Source organism: Carassius carassius, chromosome 12, assembly GCF_963082965.1.
Source record: "Carassius carassius chromosome 12, fCarCar2.1, whole genome shotgun sequence".
Taxonomy (NCBI): Eukaryota; Metazoa; Chordata; class Actinopteri; order Cypriniformes; family Cyprinidae; genus Carassius; species Carassius carassius.
The window spans coordinates 19,875,653-19,898,360 of NC_081766.1; the positions used below are offsets into that span (position 1 = coordinate 19,875,653).

General features: G+C 39.5%; 1 protein-coding gene across 1 annotated transcript in view; it reads left to right on the forward strand.

Annotated features, from left to right (window-relative positions):
- The window catches only part of LOC132155070 (dihydropyrimidine dehydrogenase [NADP(+)]), a 189,051-nt gene that overhangs the window by 68,274 nt on the left and 98,069 nt on the right, over positions 1-22,708 (forward strand). The window contains exons 6-11 of the mRNA XM_059563847.1: positions 1,743-1,939; positions 4,797-4,878; positions 6,948-7,035; positions 17,340-17,447; positions 17,766-17,935; positions 21,224-21,434. Coding sequence (XP_059419830.1) covers positions 1,743-1,939; positions 4,797-4,878; positions 6,948-7,035; positions 17,340-17,447; positions 17,766-17,935; positions 21,224-21,434 — 856 coding nt within the window. The remainder of the gene's footprint in view (positions 1-1,742; positions 1,940-4,796; positions 4,879-6,947; positions 7,036-17,339; positions 17,448-17,765; positions 17,936-21,223; positions 21,435-22,708) is intronic.

Consider the following 22,708-nt stretch of genomic DNA (forward strand, 5'->3'; position numbering starts at 1 on the left):
TGGGAAGGTTACGGTCCAGAGGAGAGGAGTTGGGTACCTGCTAGGGACATACTGGATCACTCCCTTATTGATGATTACAATCGACAGGTAGGGTGATCAGGGAACGCCAGGAGGCATTCCTAGAGGGGAGGGTACTGTCACGGTTCTGTCACCCTCGAGCCGCTATAGTCTGCCAGCATTCTGTCGTTAGCGCTGAAGACTGCTCTGCTTCTAGCACAGGCATCAGTAAAGCAAATAGGGGACCTGCAGGTGCTCTCTATTAGAGAGCCTAACTACACTTAAGTCATCCTGAAACCAAGGCACGGTTATGTACCTAAGGTGCTCTTCACTCTATTCAGAGCACAGGTCATTACGCTCTCCATGCTTCCTGTCACGGTTGGTAAAACCGTCGTCTCTGTTAATCACTATGTGGGTGGAGTTTTGTGTGTCTCTTGTCAGCACTGATCGTTTCATGTGGGCGTCTCCGTTAATTGTTCATCAGCCACAGCTGCCACTCATTACCTGCTCCCTATATATTGCCCTGTCTTTCATCTTGTGTTTGTCAGATCGTTGTTTGAAGCTCCCTGTTGTATGCCTGGTTTCTCGTTCCTGTTCTTCCTGACTCATCTCCTCGCTAATTCCTCACCCCTCTGGCACTCCATCCACTCCACATCGGATCGCTCATCTCAGTTCCTGCGTCACGCTGTCCTCGCTTCAGTCGAAGTAACCTGAGAATCCTGTGGCGAACAACCTCTTATATAGCCAGAATGCCCCGCCCATTCTGGCGGGCTTTTACAGGCTTGGCGGGCCCTGTTGCCACAGGCTTGTGCAGCTCCACTTTCAGGCCATTGATTCGTTTTTTAATACATTGCATGAACCACTGGACATGCAGTTTCATTGCGTGAATGAAAAACGCTCCAGTTCAGGAGAAAAAAGGCTTTTTCCCATATGCATCAAGCAAGATGCAGTACTCATTCCCGTATCTCAGGTAACCAAGGTTACGTTAAGTAAACGAGTACGATTTTTATCATTGTATCAATGAGTACTTATCATTGTCAAATGTCTAGCTCTCCCGTCTTCACCTCATCTTCTCTTCACCTGACCAAAGCGAATCTCTCCATTTTGTCATCCCCCTTTTTTGAAAAAATAAATAAAAAATAATCCTGAGAGGTCCAGAAAGTCCTGTAAGAGAAGGCCAACTGTACCATCCCATCAGCTGCTTTGCCCCGTCACCTCTCACCACAGAGATGACAACTCCTCTCTTCTCAAATGTGAAAGGCCAGGGTTTTTATCAGCCTGTTGATTAGGTAAGCCTTACACAGGGCCATCAGCTGCTGCTCGCCTCTCCTCCTCTCCTCAGTATGAGTTCGCAGACATACACAGACCAGTGCCTGCATTAGTGTAAAGCAGGAACTGTACAGTACATCACATACAGTAAATCACATTATATGCCCAGGGTGGCTTCTGGTAAAAAGTCAGTTGAGATGAGATGATGCAAACAGGGCCTGAAAGGCTTTCTGGAGCTCAATAAGAGAGGAAAGAGAATAAGGCAATCATGGCATAATGTTGTTTCATTTGGCCTGAGCGGATCTGTGCTTTTACTGTAAAAAGCTCTAGGGAGGTCAACTTTGAACTGTAATTTGCACATTGATAAATATTCCAGAGGTTGAAGTGCTGGGGAAATAGGATTTATGGAAATGTGTATTTTATGGAGCCAGAATAAAGGTGAGGTTTGTTTGAGGAATTTTCTATGCTCTTTTCAGGTGTTCAGTAAGATGGGCATCCCTCAGATCAGGAATCCAGAGCTTCCCACAGCACACAAAATGCCGGAAAGCTTCCACACAAGAATTGCTCTTATTGGCTGCGGCCCTGCCAGCATCAGCTGTGCCTCCTTCCTGGCTCGGTTAGGCTATGACAACATCACCATCTTCGAGAAACAGGAATACATTGGTGGCCTCAGGTAGAGTAAATTAGTGATGGGAAGTTCGGATCATTTTACCGACTCGGACTTTTGAGCCTCGTTCAGCAAAATGAACTAATCTTTTTTCGAGTCATTTCGTTCATTTCGTTCATTTTAGCAAAATGTAATGAAAATGTTATGTGTTACTTCCCCAACACATCTAGTACTTACGCAAACGTTGATCACATTAAAAACAATACAAAACTAAAATGCTATAAGATACAGAAAAAAAAAATCATTCTTTACCTGGGTCTTCAGTCTGTGATTAGCTCACCTCACCTCTTATCTGACAAGAAGTCTTCAGGTTTAAGTCATTCCTTAATTACGTGACAGCCCCATATGCAAAACTAACGCAGTCTTGAGCCGGAAAGAGAATTGATTAGTTCATCTCATGAGTCTTTCGGGTCTCGGGTCGAGTTTGACTCGTTCCTTAATCACGTGACAGACCCATACGCTATTTCTGACATTTTCTGTCACTGTGTTTTTGTTACTGTTTGTTGAGGATCTGTGGTTTGATTAATTTGTCTTGTTGACTGTCTATCGGTAAATAAACACTAGGCTATATAATAATATAATAATTCAAGCTTACAATAAAAAGTATTTATACTAGTTGGTTCATTTGTACTCCAATTTTGAGTTTGCTGGTATAATAATTGCTCTTCCTAGGCAGACTTGACATATTGGTGTAATATATGTATAAGAAGATTTCTCAAAAAAGGACATAATGACAAATACATTAAAAGCAAATAAAATTTTGAATTTGAATTATTAATGTTAGTTTAAAACATTAAGGTTATGATAACTTCAGCTTTAATTGTTTTAACCCAGCTCAGAGTGAGGAGGATACTTCAGATCCTGGTGCTACTGCCAGTGCAGGGGCCATGTTTTGGGTAGACTTTGACGAGAGGGTAGCAAGCTTGAGGCCTTCTGCTACCTCTTCTAAGACCTCAGATGCTATAAAGGCTATACCTTGCAGAGCCAATCTTACCCCGCACATCAGACCCTCTGGCCTGGTGGAGGAGATGTTCACCAGTATACAAAAGCCTTTCTGAAGTCACAAAGACAAGACTTTGCATTGTGGCCACATCTGTGCCATCTGAAAGAATTTTTTCTAAAACTGGGCAGATTATCTCAGATAGAAGAAACAGACTCAGCCCATCCAAGGTCAGGGAGCTTGTTTTTTTTAATGCAAACATGCCTTAAAGCAAGTCCTAAAAATATAGCCACAGTGTGTTATTTATTTTAAAGCTTATTTATTTTTATTTATTTAGAAAAAGACTAGCTTGTTGTGCAATATTTTTGTTGTTGTTGTGATTTTAAAGGTAATTTGTTATTGTTATAAGGCTCCGTAGCTTTAGTATCTCTTAATTTTCATTTATTTTTATTTAAATGGTTTAAAATTATTTGGGGAATAGTTATCCTCTTTGATATAAAGTTTTTATTTTGGCACAAAAGTGTTATTTATTTTAAAATGTATTCATTTTAAATTATTATATAAAAAAAGCAAAGCTTGTTGTGCAATATTTAGTTTTTCCTTTTTTTTTCTTTCTTTTTTTATATTGTACTTTTAAAGTTCATTTGTTAAGGTTATTAGACCCTGTGGCTTTATTATCTTTTAATTTTATTTTTAATTATTTACTTTTTTATTATTTGATTTATTTTGGAATAGTTGTCCTCTTTGTTACAAAGCTTTTCTGGCACAAAAATAAACAATAAACAACAATTCAAAAGTATGTACACAGTGTTTTTTAATGTTTATAAAGTGTCATATGTTACAAAAGTATGGTTTATACAGACAATCTGATTTAATAATTACTCTAGCCAATGTTGTCACATCACGGGACAAAAGAACGGACAACCCGAAGAACCGAAAGATGAACTAATCAATTCTCTTTCCGGCTCAATACTGCATTCTTTTACTGTTAGCGTATGGGTCTGTCACGTGATTAAGGAATGACTCGACCCGACCCGAAGACTCATGAGATGAACTAATCAATTCTCTTTCCGGCTCATATTGCATTGGTTTTAGCGTATGTGGCTGTCACGTGATTAAGGAACGAGTCAAAAACCCGATAGACCCGAACTATGAACTAATCAATTCTCTTTCCGGCTCAGACTGCATTGGGTAAGCGTATGGGGCTGTCACGTGATTAAGGAACGAGTCAAAAACCCGATAGACCCGAACTATGAACTAATCAATTCTCTTTCCGGCTCAAGACTGCATTGACTGACAGGTGAATCACTACTACTAGAACAGAACCTATAGAATAATGCGCATGCGCGACTGAACGAATCACTCCCCAAGACGACTCGTTCTTCCCGAGTCACATTAAAGATTCGTTCAAAATGAACGAATCGTTCAAGAACGACACATCACTAGAGTAAATGTTTCTGAATGTTTTTCTGCTAAACTAATGTTTATGAAGCAGTGATCTTCTTAACCTCAGCCTGGAAAGACATTGCTTGTCTTGGTCTAGCTGGTGGAACACTGCAGTCATGTTGTTCTCCAGAAACTTTTGTCCTGTCATATTCATCTTGTCAGTAGTCTAGTCACATGATGAGTAAACGAGATGTTGCCGATCTTGTCATTTGCACCATACCTTTCACTTGCGAAATGTTTTTGTTCACGCAAACATTGATTTGCATAACATCAAAGCAACTGGACGATATTAATTTTCAATGAGAAATGGCACAAGCATGAGCTAGAAAGACTGCTGCTGATGAGACAAAGTTGAACAGAGCTTAGCAGACTGATCGATCAGTGCATCCTGATCATGACTAATCAATATAATGCTACAAATATACAATTGCAAATATTAAAAGTTGTGTTTATGTGTCTCCCTCTCTTTTTTTGCAGCACTGCTGAAATTCCCCAGTTCCGTTTGCCCTATGAGGTTGTGCAGTTTGAGATTGATCTGATGAAGGATCTTGGTGTAAAGGTACCAGTGAAAGAGAGATGGGGTCTATGTCACATCCTTCCAACCCATCAGCAGCCAAATGTCATTGACATTAATAACCATGCAGGGAAAAAAGCGAGCTAACAAAACACAATTAAAAGCCACATTAGTGAGGCAAGTGGCAAATACATCCATCTGTCCATTACATGAGAGCTGTGATGGTGAGAAATGGCAATCGATAATCCTCATCCAGATCACCTGACCATGATTAATTTGATTTTAGTCTTGAGAGAGCTGGAGAGAGAGAAGGGGCAAGAGAAAGGAGTTCTCAAACTTGATTGAGGTTGGTTAAGGTTAGGTAAGGGGCACACTAAGTCCCATAAACTGACCTTCACATCAGCACTTCATTCATTTTCAGCAAAAAATAAAAATAATTTAGCAAAATTTCATTTCCAATTATTTTAAATGTGAAAATGAATGATGATGAGGATTCCACCTTTCCACCATTCAACAAAAACACTGAATTTTGCTCAAATCATTAGTCAACCCCCCCACCCCCCCCAAAAAATGAAATGTCTAGGTTCTCTTGGTCCTAAATAGACTTAGAAGTTCATAAAAGTCATCATTACAATCAAACACTAACATGTACTTACTATTAATTGCATAGGCTTAACAATATGGTAAATTATTGTATATTTGATTTAGGATGACAAATCATTACCATATCATTTGCTTTTTCATTTATGATGTAAGTTGATATTAGATATAAACTACTGCTCAAAAGTTTGGGTATTGATAAAAGGTAACTGTAATTAAATGTACAATGTTAAAAAAAATTATATTTCAAATAAATTGTGCTGTTGATCTTTCTACCAATGAATCATGAAAAAAAACTTTGCACATTTATTTCCAGAAAAATATTAAGTTTTTAAAATAAAAATGCTAAAAATTTATAAAGGGTCACATACATAACCAAGACATTCCCTTTCAGTCAATCACTTCAGTCAATCACTCACAAAAAGAAAAAAAATGTCTCCGAAGCAAAAATCTGATCCATTATAACCAATTTTCATTGCCTGTCGACATAACTTGTGACTGAATAATGGGGAACATTACTTTTTTTTTGTTACTATTTATACTGCATTATTGATCAAATAAATGTGGCCTCAGTGAGCATAACAAACTTCTTTCAAAAACATAAAAAAAATAAAAATAAAATCATTCCAACTTCAAACTTTTGAACAGTAGTTTATATATCATATGTTATTGTATATTTAAATGTGCTGCTAATTTCCTCTGTCTTTACAATCTTTTAAACACTAATAATTTAATAGCAGTGTTAAATGTAATATTTAGCAAATATCAAAATGAATATAAATTTTTCATACCGTATATTATAATGTTATGATGCAGAAATTCACATATAGCATTCAAAACAACTATTAATATTTATTTATTTTTAACATTGTCACATGAAATTATCAACTTTTAACTATCGGTCAAAATTTCAGTTTTGGTCCATTCTTTTTCCTTGACCTTGCATATGTTAGTTTTTGTGATTAATGTCACGTAAGCATTCAATGTTGGCATCTGACTAATTTAACTGGCTTTTAATAGGTGACAAAATATTGTACAAACTGATTGGAAGCACAGCCTTTAATATAAAAAAAAAAATATATGAGAAGTTTTTTGTCCAGTTTGATAAGCATGTCTATTTTGCTTTTCTAAATATTGATGAATATATTGTTAGGTTTACTTTATTATTTGCTGTATTTGCTCTCTCTGTTATTTGATTTATTTTCCCCTGCAGCCCGTTACCCTTTAAGAATAGACCTGTGACCCACCACTTGTGAACCACAGGTCTATTTGTCATTTGTACAACAACAAAAAGCGGCACAGTGACAATATAATTACTCCGTTTGCACCAATGTAACGTTACTATACTCATCTGTATACAAAGATTCCAGGATGATTGATGTAATTATATCCTGGAATTCACAGCAGCGTAGAATAATTGACGCAAACATCCTTTTTATGTGAATAATACAAACAGATGGAGGCAGCTGAGACAGATGCAGTGTGGATTATTATTATTATTTTTTTCTCGACAGGTTGTTCTTGAGAAGGGATTGGGACAGAATGGGATGACTCTGACCTCGCTGAGGGAGGAGGGCTTCCAAGTGGTCTTTGTTGGCATTGGTCAGTCCCTCTCTAGAGTTACTTGAAAAAAAATGCATCTGTTTGTCATGTGCTTACTGACACCCTGTGTTGATAAACTAATTAGTCTCTGTGTTCTCCTCCATTGGAGGTCACTCAGTGAAGTTAAAACTCTGTCCTTGTTTTCCTTGATATCTGACTGGACTATCTGTGTTATGCTCCCTTTTTAATTTTCTGTTTTTCTGTATTCTTGTATGTCTTGCACACCATCTCTCCATCTATTCTGTGTCCTTCACTCTGTCTTTCCTTTTGAACACACACACACTCACACTGCCCTGCCCTTTTAACACTGTTAAATGGAAAATTCATTATTCCATCCAGACTTGATGTCCATATTTAACCTTAAAGAGATCACCAAAAAATGAGAAAAGTGCTTCAGAGTTACCTATAAATGAGAATTCTGTTAATTTCTCACCTTAATGTTGTCAAAAAAAAAATGTATATAAATTTTTCATCAATTGAACGCAAAAGGAGGATTTTTTAAATGAAATGGAAATTCACCATGTTTCCTTAATTAATAATATCACTGTAAATTATCCATGCATCTTTTATTTATTTTTATGTTTTCCCCACCCCTTTTTAATGGCAATTTTTTATCAGAATATATCATAACTTGATCTTCCATTTAAATGGCAGATTTGTCTGAAGATTTGAATTATGCCAGACTTCTCCAATTATTTAGTCAACTTTAAATCTCCTCCCTTTTTTACAATCTACTACAAACGCGCATTCAGATCTGCTTCCATCCAATCAACATCCAACTGAATGCACTGCAAGTCCCTGCCATACATTATTTTTAATAATCCATTTCATTTAGATGTATGCCACAATATGTAAGAAAAGATCATCTTGGTTGTGTATGTAACCCTCATTCCCTGAAGGAGGGAATGGAGATGTTGACGCTGGTACAGCAACTGTAGTGACTGGTTGTGAAGTCTGTTCCCTCCCTTTCAGTAGGTCACTCTTGACGTCATATCGGTGATGACCAACGAATTGGCATCCCTACCAACACACCACAGGTGCTGACCCCTCCAGTGCCCTGTGTAGGCCTCCTGATCCTTACTACAAGGCAGACGATAGGACCGGGCTCTACACAGAGAAGGTCGACTACAGTTGTTCTTCAAAACCCAACGGTAGAACTTGGATAACACTGGAAAATTGTGCCATTACATTCAGAAGAGGACACACTGCGGATTCACCTCACATTTTTTTGAACATTTACTGGACTCTACAGGGTCTGCCTGGTCAGGGGACTCTCTGGAGAACTAGGCGTCCAGGATGTTGCAAGCGGACTCCGAACTGGGCATCTCAGTGCCACTACCGGTTTAAGGTGAGAATACAGGAGAAAACTGGTTTGACACACAGGCTATATAACCTAGTGAACATGTTAGGAGTCACCCAGCCCGCAGCTCTACAGATGTCTGCTAGCGAGGCGCCACAAACCAGTGCCCAGGATGATGAAACACCCCTGGTGGAGTGAGCACGCAGCCTGAGTGAACAGGTCACACCTTGTGCTTCGTAGGCCAAGGTGATGGCATCCACTATCAAGTGGGCCATCCTCTGCTTGGAGATAGCTTTCCACTTCTGCTGTTCACCATACTAGACAAAGAGCTGTTTTGAGGTCCTAAAACTACAAGGCAGACGATAGGACCGGGCTCTACACAGAGAAGGTCGACTACAGTTGTTCTTCAAAACCCAACGGTAGAACTTGGATAACACTGGAAAATTGTGCCATTACATTCAGAAGAGGACACACTGCGGATTCACCTCACATTTCTTTGAACATTTACTGGACTCTACAGGGTCTGCCTGGTCAGGGGACTCTCTGGAGAACTAGGCGTCCAGGATGTTGCAAGTGGACTCCGAACTGGGCATCTCAGTGCCACTACCGGTTTAAGGTGAGAATACAGGAGAAAACTGGTTTGACACACAGGCTATATAACCTAGTGAACATGTTAGGAGTCACCCAGCCCGCAGCTCTACAGATGTCTGCTAGCGAGGCGCCACAAACCAGTGCCCAGGATGATGAAACACCCCTGGTGGAGTGAGCACGCAGCCTGAGTGAACAGGTCACACCTTGTGCTTCGTAGGCCAAGGTGATGGCATCCACTATCCAGTGGGCCATCCTCTGCTTGGAGATAGCTTTCCACTTCTGCTGTTCACCATACTAGACAAAGAGCTGTTTTGAGGTCCTAAAACTCTGACTTCTATCTATGTACTGTCACAGTGTGCGTAGAGGACAGAGCAAAGCAAGGTCTGGGTCTGCCTCCTCCAGGGGCAGCACTTGCAGTTTCACCAACTGGTCCCTGAAGGGAGTGATAGGAACCTTGGGCATGTAGCCAGGCCGGGTCTCAGTGTTGCGGTGGAATCAGCCGACCAAAACTGAAGACATGATTCATCGACCAAAAATGCCTGCAGGTCCCCCAACCTCTTGATCGAGACAATGCAGTCAGTAGTAGGGTTTTCATAGACAGAAACTACAACTTGATTTACTGCAAAGGCTTGAGTGGGGCAGCTTGTAGGGCTCTAAGCACCAATACCAAATTCCAAGAAGGAGGGAGGAAGGCCTAGGAGGATTTAATCTCCTGGCTCCCCTAAAAAAAACTGTGGTTCATATCATGGTTCCCCACCGACCTCCACTCTATGGGGTTGTGATGGGCTGAAATGTAAGCAGCAATGTAAACCTTAAGGGTGAAGGGGGACAGCCTACGCTCCAAACCTTGCTGCAAGAAAGAAAGCACGGCTTTGACCGAATATCTCCGGGGGTCCTCCTGGTGCGAGGAACACCATTCGACAAACAGGTTCCACCTTAATACGTAGGCCTCTCTCGTGGACGGAGCATGTTCTGAAGCGACAGTGAGAGCTAGAGGTTGTGATGGGCTGAAATAGCAGCAATGTAAACCTTAAGGGTGAAGGGGGACAGCCTACGCTCCAAACCTTGCTGCAAGAAAGAAAGCACGGCTTTGACCGAATATCTCCGGGGGTCCTCCTGGTGTGAGGAACACCATTCGACAAACAGGTTCCACCTTAATACGTAGGCCTCTCTCGTGGACGGAGCATGTTCTGAAGCGACAGTGAGAGCTACCTCTTGGGGTAGGTCACTTAGAACCACTGCGTCCCATCCAGGGACCACACAAGGAGTTTCCACAAGTCTGGTTGCAGCTGCTAAAGTGTGCCCTGTCTCTGAAAAAGCAGATCCTTTTTCATAAGAGGAATCGGCCAGGGAGGGGCTGTCACGAGGAGCATAAGTTCCTGGAACCAGGTCCTGTCGGGCCAATATGAAGCCACTAACAAGACCTGCTCTTCATCCTCCCTGATCTTGCACAGTGTCTGTGCGAGCAGGCTCTCTGGGGGGAACACATATTTGTGCAGGCCAGCTGTGTGCCAGTGCATCTGTGCTGAAAATTGCCTCGGTTAGGGAGTAGAACCACTGGCAGTGGGTGGTTTCTGTAGATGCAAACAGGTCTAGCTGAGCAACTCTGAACCAACTCCAGATCAGTTAAACCACCTGGGGGTGGAGTCTCCACTCTCCCACAAGTGCCGCTCAAGACAGCTCGTCAGCTGCCCGATTGAACACTCCCGGGATGTGGATGGCACAAAGAGACCTCAGATGCTTCTGACTCAACAGGAGGAGGTGATGGGTGAGTGACAGGAGCGTAATCTGCCTTGCCGGTTGATATACAGAAAGTTCACAGTGTTGTTTGTGTGTACCAGAACATCACTTGCCTCATCTGAGGCAGCTTAGGGCAAGGCATACTGCTAGCAACTCAGGGCAATTGATATGCCAATGCAATGCCAATGACCTGTCTAAATCCATGAGACTGTACGTGGCCGAGGCATCCTTGAATGCACAGCATAACTGGATACCCATTTCAGTGGTACTTCTGCCTGAAGAAGCAGTCTTATATGGAGCAGACAGAGTGGAACTACCGCGGCAGCTGCAGACATATGCCACATGAGCCTCTGAAAGAATTTCAGTGGGACCGCCGTCCTGCATGATAAATTCTTGAGGCAGTTCAGCACAGACTGAGCAAGTTCCTGGGTGAGGTGTGCTGTCTGACTGACTGAATCCAACTCCATGCCGAGAAAAGAGATTTTCTGCATTGGCACGAGTATGTTCTTTTCCAAGTTGATCCGGAGACCCAGCTAGTCAAGGTTTGTGAGACTGATTGTGAGACTGTTCAAGTATGAGCCAGTCGTCGGTGCCAAATGTATAATGTGCACTCCCTCGTTCTCTCAAAGGAACAAGGGCTGCCTCCACGACATTGGTGAAGATGTAATAAAACCCAACCTAATATCTGCTTGAGGGTCAGACTTTATCGCGTTCTTTGCCAGTATGTCTGAGATTTCTGCACGCAAGACAGAGGCATCGACAGTCTTGACTGAAGTGAAGCAGATGCCCCTGAACTTGGGGGAATGCCGGGTAAACTGAATTGCGTAGCCGAGTCTGATGATCTGCAGCAGCTACCGAGATGGACTGGGGAGCTATAACCAGGCTCTGAGAGACTATGCCAGAGAAACCAACGGAGCCACCGATATACCACAGTGGGGCAGCAAGGTGGAACACAGGGACTCGACCCAAGGCCTGTGATAGCAGAGGGCGGAGTATGGGTCTGAAGTGTAGCACTTACCTGATTCCTCTGTGTGCGGGAAAAAACACCCGGCCTCCTCCAGGGGAGGGAGTGGTGTGGTCACCATCTCCCCACTCTCCTCCATTTCCGGGTCGCCCATCTGAGGGCCACTTGCGCTTACCAACAGGTTTAGTGGGGGCCTGGACGGGCTGGGCAACCTGCCTGTGACCGGCTTCACGACACTGTCTGGTGGAAGGCTGCTGCTGTGTAGAAGCAGGGGTAGCTGCAGGGGTGGAAGCAGCAGGTTTCCTCCTGGAGACATGGATCACCCTGCAGAGTGGAAGTGGCCGTAGGACACAGTTGCATGGCCACCGGCCGAGCCACCAAAGGAAGGCCCATGCACCCCAAAGTGGCTCCACCATTGAGGGTGGTGAGAGCAGAGGAGCTAAAAGATTTGTTTCGGGTAGTAAAAGGTGCCTTCCATGATCTTGTAAGCGCCTCATGCACCTCTGGGAAAAATGGCACCAGCAGAGGGGGGCTCTGAAAACCAGCATGACCTCCACTGAGAAACCACTCATCCAACCTCGAAGTATCGCGATGCAGTGGGGGATTCCACAGAAGCCCAACATTCTCGGCGTCCCAGGAAAGCATAGCTGTCATCTCTGGGTCTGGTTCAGACAATGCTGTCACACCCAAAGGGGGCAACGCAGCTGGGTCGTCATCCCCGGAGAGAGTGGGCCAGCATGAGCCTTCCACCACTCCTCTGGCTGCAGAGTGCTTGAGGGGTGACAAACTCCCTCTGGGGAAGCCGTCACTCTGATCCTCAAATCACCTCTTGATTCCACCGGACGCAGTGCTGCCCTGATTGCCAAGAAGGACACTGAATCACGGCAGAGGCAGAGGGACCCCGTCACGTTTGAGTCTTTCATGCAACTCTGAGACAGTCATGTTCCAAAAAATAGAACATGCGCCATCCACGATCGCTTGCTCAGCATGCTCTATTCCCAGGCACGTGAGATGGCGATCAGGACTGTCCCGAGGTGCCAGGTAATGACTGAACCCAGAAACGCATGGGTTATGAGCAATCTTTAAAAAGATACGATCACGCGTTTTGCTCTTGTAGAGAAATTCTCTTTGTGTGCTGAAGAACGCAGGGGAGCTGTCCACAGCACAATCCTGATGTGGCTGTCTGCATGACAATGGTTTCTGTTTCCGCCATGCGACTGTGACCACCGCTGCTGTGCTTTAATGCCCACACTCATTGGCTCTCTGTGCGACACCGAAGTAGAGGGCAGTAGTGAGCACTACTGATGAATAAATGTGGTGCATCTGCTGCCTCTTATACTCATACTGTGATCAGCGGCAGCTGGATGCAGTAATCACATGCCCATTTGCATTGGTTAGTTTAGTTACACTCAAAGTGGATTGATCTCTCTGACGAGATCCCAATTCATCACTCATCACTGACTTGACTTCGAGAGTGACTGACTGAAAGGGAACTTCCATTATGTTGAGGCTTTAAGAATGTCCTAGTCACCATAATAATGAAGAAAAAAAAAACCATAACAGTATCTTAACAGGTCTTCATAATATGACTTCATTTGAAGCTGCATTTTTGTGAGGAATAGACAAAAGTTAGATCATCTCTAGCTGTCTAAAGTTCTTGAGAGAAGTAGCAAAGTCTGGTTCATAAGGAATTGTTCATTTGACTCAGATCTTTTCAATGAATCAGTTGATCCAGTTCTCAAGCCACAAAGTCACAGAGTGTACAGCATCAGTGAATAATGACTTAAATTTCAGTCAGAATTTCATCTCACAGATCTATTTTATAACTTCAGAAGGCTTAGAATGTAGTGCATGACGTGTGTCGACCATTTTTGTGGTGCTTTATGTGGTTGTTTTTGAAGCTTGAAAACTCCAGTCTCCATTCATTCTAGTTTTAAAAAGATCGACCAGCACATTATTCAAAATACCTCCTACTCTGTTCTGTGTAAGAAAAAAAGTCCATATAAGTTTAATATAGACACAAGGATGAGTAAATGATGACAGAATTTAAACTTTTTCAACTAATCCTTTAATGCTTGGCACCCTTTGGCATTTGTGGTTTCTTTTCTCAGAAAGAAATGTTTCCATTGAGTCATTTTGCCATCTATTTTTATTAAAGTAAGAAAATAATGTGTGCATTGGTGTAGTGATTTGATTTGAGGGAGTCAAACAATCCTTGATGGTTACTGTGTACTTTGCGCTTCTTTCTTCTCCTTATAATTAAAAGGAATTCGTATAATTTATTATGTTTGAATAACACTACTTTTTGGTAGCTAAGCTTCATTGATATTGAGACAGGCGACTCTCAGAACTGCTCTTGGATTTCTTTTTCTCATAAAGCAATGGCAATAAGCTTGGAATCATAAAGGAAATTATTACATTTGTGCCTCTGTGATATTTTTTCACCACTTCTCTCATGTTGTCTCTAATGTCAGCTTCTACAGTGATTGACATGCAAATGTGTACCTTTGCTTTTGAGAGTGAGAAATGGTTGAAAAACACAGATAAGTATGTTTCTTTTTGGCCTGTAAAAATAACTGGTGTGTTCCACGCACATCCTTTTTTGTCATTTTATCATGTTATTGCCATGTTGTACACTCTCCATCTCAGTAATGGCTATCATCAAAATATAAATTTTTTGGACCCATTGCCTTGAAAATATTTGTTTTTCGTGTACACCCACCACAAAATCGTTCACAACGGAGGCAATTAAGCCCGGAATGCTTTAAGGTTAGGTGGCTGTCATGTGGGTTTATCTGAAGCACTGAAAAAGATGAATGCAGCTTCTAAACTACACCATATGGGTAGGCAGATTGGTCTGGATGTTCAGTTCTAATGAATATGATCCTGAGGAGATCTTACTGAGGTCAGCGTGTATATCATAATGTCACTTTAGCTGAGTTTCCTACAAAACCTTATGTAATGCAAGGAGTTGCCTAATAAATAAAATATTTTCTTAGATTAAAAAAAATTTGATTTTTTTCTTCTGTGTCACATATATATATAAGGCTTAACAAATAATTAGCTAGAAATCATTTCAGAGTTAGAAATGTTATTTACATATTAAATGCTATATTTTTTTAGGCATATTCTCTACAGACTTCCCTGGAGTGCCTTCGGGGACTCCTGGGGGAAAATTCTGGATTTAAGGCAATCGCTGTCTGCGAAGGATAATTTATTTATTTTTTATAACTGTTTTGCATCGTTTGACTGCATATGGCATTTAAGCTGCTAAAGAAAGCAGTCCAAGAGCTACCCAAGAGCTACAAGAGCTAACTAAAGTTGAACAGCAGATGGTATATTGGATATCAGTATGTTGTGCTTTACATTTATAACAGAGTGCCAAAAAAAACAAAAAAAAGAATTAGCTGGTTGCTTTTTACGGTAGTATATTACTTCTTGGTGTTGCTTTTAGTCACACAAACTTCAATTTATGTCCTTGCTGTGGAGCTGATGTAGGACCAGTACAAGACAAAATCCATCTTAATCATTACTTAAAAAACTACCCCAACCCCCACCCCATTGGTCATGCTGTAAATGGTTGGCCTAAAAGATCACAACAGAACAAAGAGCAAAAAAAAAAAAAAGTGTTTCCTAATTACTAAAGTATAAAACAAAAAGTGCAATACAATCCTACAAAATCCTAATGAAAGTGAAGTGACATTCAGCCAAGTATGGTGACCCATACTCAGAATTTGTGCTCTGCATTTAACCCATCCGAAATGCACACACACAGAGCAGTGAACACACACACACACACACACACACACACACACACACACACAGAAAATGCCTATATTATAGAGAGTTTCAATATGCACATGGTTCTGAGACCTTAATTTTGTTTTCAAATCGTCAAAATCCTAACACTTTATTTCCTGATTACAATTTAATTTTGAGTCCTAGCATTATCTAATTTAAATCAGCAAATAAACAAAGTCTATTTCAGTCGTGCTCAAATCATGCTGGAGAACATTAAAGTAATTTGTTGAAGTCGAATTTAGAAGTCATATTAAGTTTGAGATTTTTGAATAGATAGAAAAGGAACTTGCAAAACACCTTCAGGGTTACTTGTAAGATTTCATTTCTAAAACCATGTCTACCTCTGTACTTACCTTTCCTCTAAAACCATTACCAGTCTGTGAATCACAGTATTTATCTTCAGCTCTTGCAGTCACTTAATGCATTATAGGCATACAAGAAAAGACTAGTATTTAATTTGTGCAAGGATATGGTCTGAGAAGTGTCAAGTGCTACGAAACAACTGCTGTTAGCTAGTTCAAGGCAAAATAAAAATCTTAGACATCTCTCAGCTGCACAACTTTATAAAGTTAACCATTATCCTTATGTTACCTTGTATGAAGCACCTACACTGTTCAGAACAGACTTTAAATAGCTTATAACGATGGCAGAGAAATAAAGTCAATATTATGTTTATACCTGGAGCATCTGTGAACTTCCAGTTACCTCCTGCATGTGGTACATTTTAATCTGTCCTTTGATGCTTTGGCGTAAAAAGTTTTTGTTTGTTGTTTTTTCCCTACCATCAAACACGAAGCCTTCATTTTCATTGCTCTTAAAGTGATGATGGGCTTAATTAAATAGAGATTGATAGCCTCCATCATGCAGTACATCCTTGGGGTGTGTGCCAGTCATAATAAAAGATTTAAAGTGACAGGGGGTTAAATATCTCTTAAATATCTCTTTGTTTTATCGAAATATGTCTTACAAAAGCTGTCTGCCGTTCCTCTAGTTAATCATACATTACATGTCTGTGAAGGAAATAATTCCAAACAAAGTCTGTTAGATCATTGATTTTTTGAAGTGTGTCTATGCTCAGAATAGTTACAGTTAATGTTTGTACTCATAATGTTGATATAAACTCAACAAATCATGGCTTCGCTGAGGTTTTAACTTGGGTCATTTGCCCTACTACAATATGCCAGATGCTCTATGAATATTAGTGCATATAAATAACAGTTGCGACTCACTTGTTGGACTTGTGGTTTAGTTTTGTTTAGCATGTGATATTATGTACATAATATAATAAATTTGGAGAATGGATGGATTTATATAAACAATTAATATAATTTTTATAATTAATATAATTTATTTTTTTATTAGGCATGCTATATTGCCACTAGGCTTGACAACAAGTGATCACCATGCATTTTATTATTCCAATAACTTTTAGAGTTAAAAGTTACATGAATGTGGGTTGATGGTGATAAATTAAAATTGAAGAATAAGATCAGCAGAAATAAAATTTAGACATGTTTAGAATAGGTTCCCTTATGTTCCCTTATTATATACTGTAGAATGTAATTTTGGAAGTAAAAGGAAAAAAAGTAAGCTCATAATTTAAAATGATCTGACATTTACAGAACTGAGTTACAATTCACATTTGATGTTTTTCATTGAAATAAATGTTTCTTAGTTTATTTTTCATCAGTTATGTTCATTACAGTTGCATTTATTATATATTATCTATTTACTTTAATGGGAAAGAAAATAATCTATTCTTTGCCATTAAAGTGAAATTATCGAACCTACTGTACACATAGGAGCCTGATAAAAATGCTCATTTTAGAAGAAAATGTCAAACGGCACTCAGGCTTTTGAATCTAAACTCTTAATTTCTTTATTAATTATTTTTTTCATGTTTGACAGGTCTTCCACAAGCAAACAGGGACAAGATCTTTGAGGGCTTGACCACAGAACAGGGATTCTACACGTCAAAGGATTTCCTACCTTTGGTTGCAAAGGCCAGTAAAATAGGTACTTAAAGAGATTCCAGTTAATATTCCTTTCAACACACTGCTATCATTTCACAGTAATTGTATTATTTACTTTCTTATTATTTTATAAGACTTATTTCCTGTTGTGTTGTCTCGTAACAACATTACACCGACTGGGAAAAAACAAATGTGTTTATTACACAACTCTCCTCAGTAGTTCTCAGTTGTGGCATTCAGTGGTCAGACTGTTAAAAAAATTTGTTAGTGATATTTAATGGTGGTTAAATCTCAGTGCACTGAATTTTACTTACAATTTGTGCCATTTGCTGTGTCTTTTTTTTGTGTGTGTTTTTTGCAGGCATGTGTAATTGCCTTTCACAGCTGCCAAAGCTGCATGGGAATGTGATAGTCCTAGGTGCAGGAGACACAGCTTTTGACTGCGCCACCTCTGCTCTCCGCTGTGGAGCTCGACGAGTCTTTGTGGTTTTTAGAAAGGGCTTCACCAACATTCGCGCTGTTCCAGAAGAGGTAATAAAAAAAAAATCAGTTCAGCAGCACCTGCAGCCAGTGATAGATTCCTATTAAAGGAGCAGCTGTATACCCCACGTACTAAAGAATTACATTTTGTGACGATTTTGACAAGTTTTTTTTTTTTACTGTTTGTTTGTTAAAATTCTGTCATTCTCTCACTCTATCTTTACCACTGACTCAAATGACAAGTAGATAGACAGAATATTGTGTACAAACCCTTTTTCTCAATATATAAATAAATAAATGAATAAATACATCTGCCTTCAGTATTTATCCAATCATTAAAAAATAGTTTTATAAGTGACACACAGTATGAAATATCTTTGCAACTAGTTGTGTACTGTTGAAAAAAATAAAAATAAAAAATAAAACTTGATTAAGGCAATATATCCTTTTAAAAAAAGAGTGTTATATTCATTATCCACCTTTCCTCTAGAACTTGCTTTATTGAGAACGTAGCTCAGTTTCAAAAGCCATTGTCTCAGTTATTACTGATATTTTGCAAAATTTTGTCTGTTATGTGGAATAGTTACATGAAATATTAATCATTTCAAATGGAACCTTATGAAAGTTAACACAGCTAGCCGTAGATTACATAACAGACAGTCAGAATAAAAGCAATAAAAGTCAGCTTAGAAAAACTGAATGGCCTTACTTAATGGAATAAGCTGACAGTAAAAAGATTCAGAGTAAAATATCTATGATAACTGATCTAAAATCTAGTGTAAGATCTGGAGTGCAGTTAAAAGTGAATCTTTCTCTGTGAATCTGATATCTAGGATTAAAATAAACATGTGTGGATAGATACACATGACCAAGGAAATAAATGAACAGAAACAAAGAATGCTTACATTTTTTTTTAACAATTAATTATATCTCTTTCCTAACTACTAAACATTAAACACAATATGCGCATATTCAGAATGGTTATACCTTAAAACATAGAACTGAATATACAGTATGGCATATAAATGCACTGTAATAAATTATGCGTAATATTATCCTTTAAAGTATAATAAGTATTATGCAAATGTAGAAAAACTACTAAGGTAGTTAAATGGTGATATAAATCTTACATTCCTTTAGTTTATATTGTATACAATTTATATGCCTATACTGTACCTAGTGCCCAGGTAAGCTGATGTCAAACACAATAGGCTAGAGAATTATGTATTTTTATTGGTATTACCCTTAGAAAGACATTCCCATCTCAGAGAAAACAACCTTGGCGGTTGAAAAAAGTTTGTCATGAAAAAGGTGAGAGAAGTTTATGTAATGGTGACCATGTTGAGCTTGATATAATAAGATTTATTTTTCTGTGGAGATTTTTAACAAAGTAATTAAGACATATTCTTTTCTCAATGACAACTATTGCAATGCTGCCATGGCAACAGTTACAAGAAAGTTAAACTTAGAAATGTGTAACTACAGCCTTTGCTCTGCGAATGTTCAAACAGGGGTATGCTAAAGCACTATGGCCGTAAATTAAGCCTCTTCATAAAGGAGGGATTTTTAATGAAAGGTGTTAGTTTTATTTCTGCTCTCGGTTCATGTACACTTCAGAGTTCAGACGCTTTTATACAGAATGACTTACTGAAAGATTTTTAGCATGACACATGAGACCATTGTAATCAACAGATTGTAAGCATACAGTTGAGAACATTATCTGCTAGGAAAATAAATTATTTGTGTACAAATACAAAGAAGTGCTTGCTAGAAATAAAGCTAATATAGATACAATTAACCTATTGCAAATAAACAATACAATGTTTGGTATCTTTTTTAAATAATACAATGTTTTTGAAACTTTGAATTTCAAATATCAGTTTGCAAAGGAGTAAATTGCAGAATGGGGGTGGAGCAGGTTTTGATGATGGTAAATGATGTGCGGTCCATGTACGAATAAAACCTACAGAATTGTTCCCTGGTAAGGAAAGTACTGACTCTGGATATTCAGCAGGAGGAATCAGTGTGTCTTGACTGTGGTTAGTTCATGTGGTGCAAATCACAGGTTGTCGTCCATTGTGACATCAGAGTTCTTGGCTTTATGTGTGGGTGATATGGTGGAGTTGTTTATTAAAATGACAAGGCATTGGTGGTATTTATATGGGATGCACAGAAGCTTTTTATTTTTTTATTTTTTTTTACTTCAGAACCGTTCATCTAGGTAAAAATGCTAGCGAGACACGAGGTGATTTGTGAGATACATGGTTGTCAGAGGATGGCGAAAAGATAATTAATTGATTATCAGCTCAATAAGAATGAAAGATGAAGCTATGACTACAAAAGCGTTTGGTGTAAAGGAAGAACAGAACTGGACTGAGTACTGAACCCTATGGAACTCCAAAGGGTGTTGAGATGAAGCGAGTCTTTACCATTATATCCAGTAGGTACTTTTCTGAAGGTACAATGAAAACAATGTGAGTGCAGAACCTGTAATTCAATTGCTTTGATTAGGTCAGTTTTTGTGGAGTGTGAATGTGTGTATGTAACCAATTTTTAGCAATGAAGTTGTTTTTGCAGGTGTAGTCTGGGATATGCTTGAACACAGCCAGTCTTGCTTCACAATAGACATTTCATTTTATTTTATCCCTTCCGTCCATGATCCTATCAGAACAGACTTGTCAACCATTTTGGGTTCACTACCCATCAGCTGAGAACCTCTGCTCTTCACTGTTGAGAAAGGGCAGGAAAGATTCTTATAACCTGTCAGATGTCCATGACTACAAACTGACGTGAAGAGGATCTGAAGTTATGGAGGTCAGATGATGGTAGAGGTGATGTAGAGGAGTGTAAGATGGAGAAAAAGAAGGGTTGAAGAGGAGGTCAAAAGTGCATATGAAAGGGTTTAAGGAGTCTTGTGCTTGTGAACCTGGTAAATGGAGTGTTTTATTGGAGATTCTTAAGAGGAAAGAAGCAATGCACTTCTAAATTTATCAGGAGATACAGTGGAAGGAGTAGGATAAGCTGGTGGGTTAAGTCGAGAGCTAAAGATACAAAAATGCTTTCTGGGGTTTGAAACTTGGCTTTGTAGAAACTTTTAGGAGATTTTCACTGGGAAAATTTGGGTTTCCAGATAAATGGTGCTGTACGGTAAAACAGGTGATGATTTCTGTAACCAGGCTCGGGAAGATATTCAGGTTACTTTGAAGTATAGCCAATTCTTAAATTTTTGTGTTATGACCACCTTCTAAAAATGAATGCATGTAGTTAGCTCTGTTTTGATGCATTCCAGTGTTAGCAATTAGAATCACATACTTCCCTTTTGATTTCTGTTTTTTTAAGCTGGAGGTAGCCAAAGAGGAAAAGTGTGAGTTCCTGCCCTTCCTGTCTCCTCATGAGGTAATCAAGAAAGATGGACGTGTCGTTGGCCTGCGTTTTTGCCGCACAGAGCAGCAGGATGATGGGACCTGGATTGTTGATGAGGAGCAAATTGTCCACCTGAAAGCAGACTTCATCATCAGTGCCTTTGGATCCATGTTGAACAATCCAGAAGGTGAGGTCAGGGTTGAGCCAGGTGACTCAGAAAATAATTAATTTTCTTATAATGCTTTAACTTTAACTGTATTTGTTTCCTGCAAAATACTTTGTACCAAATGAATGATTTCAATACGTATTATTTTATGTTGCACACTGTGCCAGTAAAAAAAAAAAAAAGTGTTCTGATGCAGTTTAAAAGAAAACATTTTGTCAACCTGTGGTCCATGTGAAAGGTTTCCCCAGCAAGCCATCACAGAATCCAGACTTCCCTTTCGTCAATAAGCATTCACCACTTATCTTTCCTTAGCAGATTTTAGTAGCGAAAGTAGTGATTACCATCACTGTGATGGAGAGGCAGGAGATGATAAGACCCTCAACACGAGAGCCTTGTTTCATTATGGGAATCCTTTATCAATCCACCATCACAAATACAACCTTATTTCAGCAGAGTTGCCAAAAATATTAACCACACATTCCCATATTATGTCTAGATCACGTATTCTGTGCTTCTTGACTATATATATTGACCAAGGTCTTTTTATGCATATATATAAGCTATAAAAAAACAGTGTGTGTGTTTGCGTGTGTTTATATACATACACACATTGTTTATATATTATGCTTTTTTCTTCATAATTGTCATCAACATAACAATCTAAGTGAAAGGTGAATTGAATGGTTTTTTTTTTTTTTATATATATATTATTTGGTTGTCCCCCTTTTTTCTTTAATGATCCAAAAAGCCACATCAAGACCATCAGCAAGAACATCTAATTGTCAATACAAAGAGACACAAATTCACTTGAGTGATGAGTGATCTATAAATAGTACAGAATCTTAAATACTTGTTCATTTAGATCCTAAAACTGTTTAAATTAGATTATAAATCCCAGATGTGGCCTCAGACTTTTGTACCTTGCTGTAAATCATTGTGTTTATTTGTCGGCACAAATTAATCTGGCTATTTTTCACCTCCTCATGATTTTTCTTTCTTTACTTGGTGTTTTGTTGTCCCAGTGTTGTTGCTCTTGAGCAGACCTGTCATCCATCCTATACACTTTAATGTCTCTGAACGGAGAATCATTTCATCACTAGCTTGAAGCTCAGAGATAGCAAGCTTATAAATGCCACTCACTCCCCACACCTTGCCCAAGATATGAATTACTTATCCACTCCAATGGCTGGCAGAGCCGATAGAAGATGGTTGTGTTGCAGCATTAGAGAACAGAAAAGCTGAGATAGTGAGAAATTCTCCCCCTGCAATCTTGAGTGGGCAGGCTGGTCGGTGAT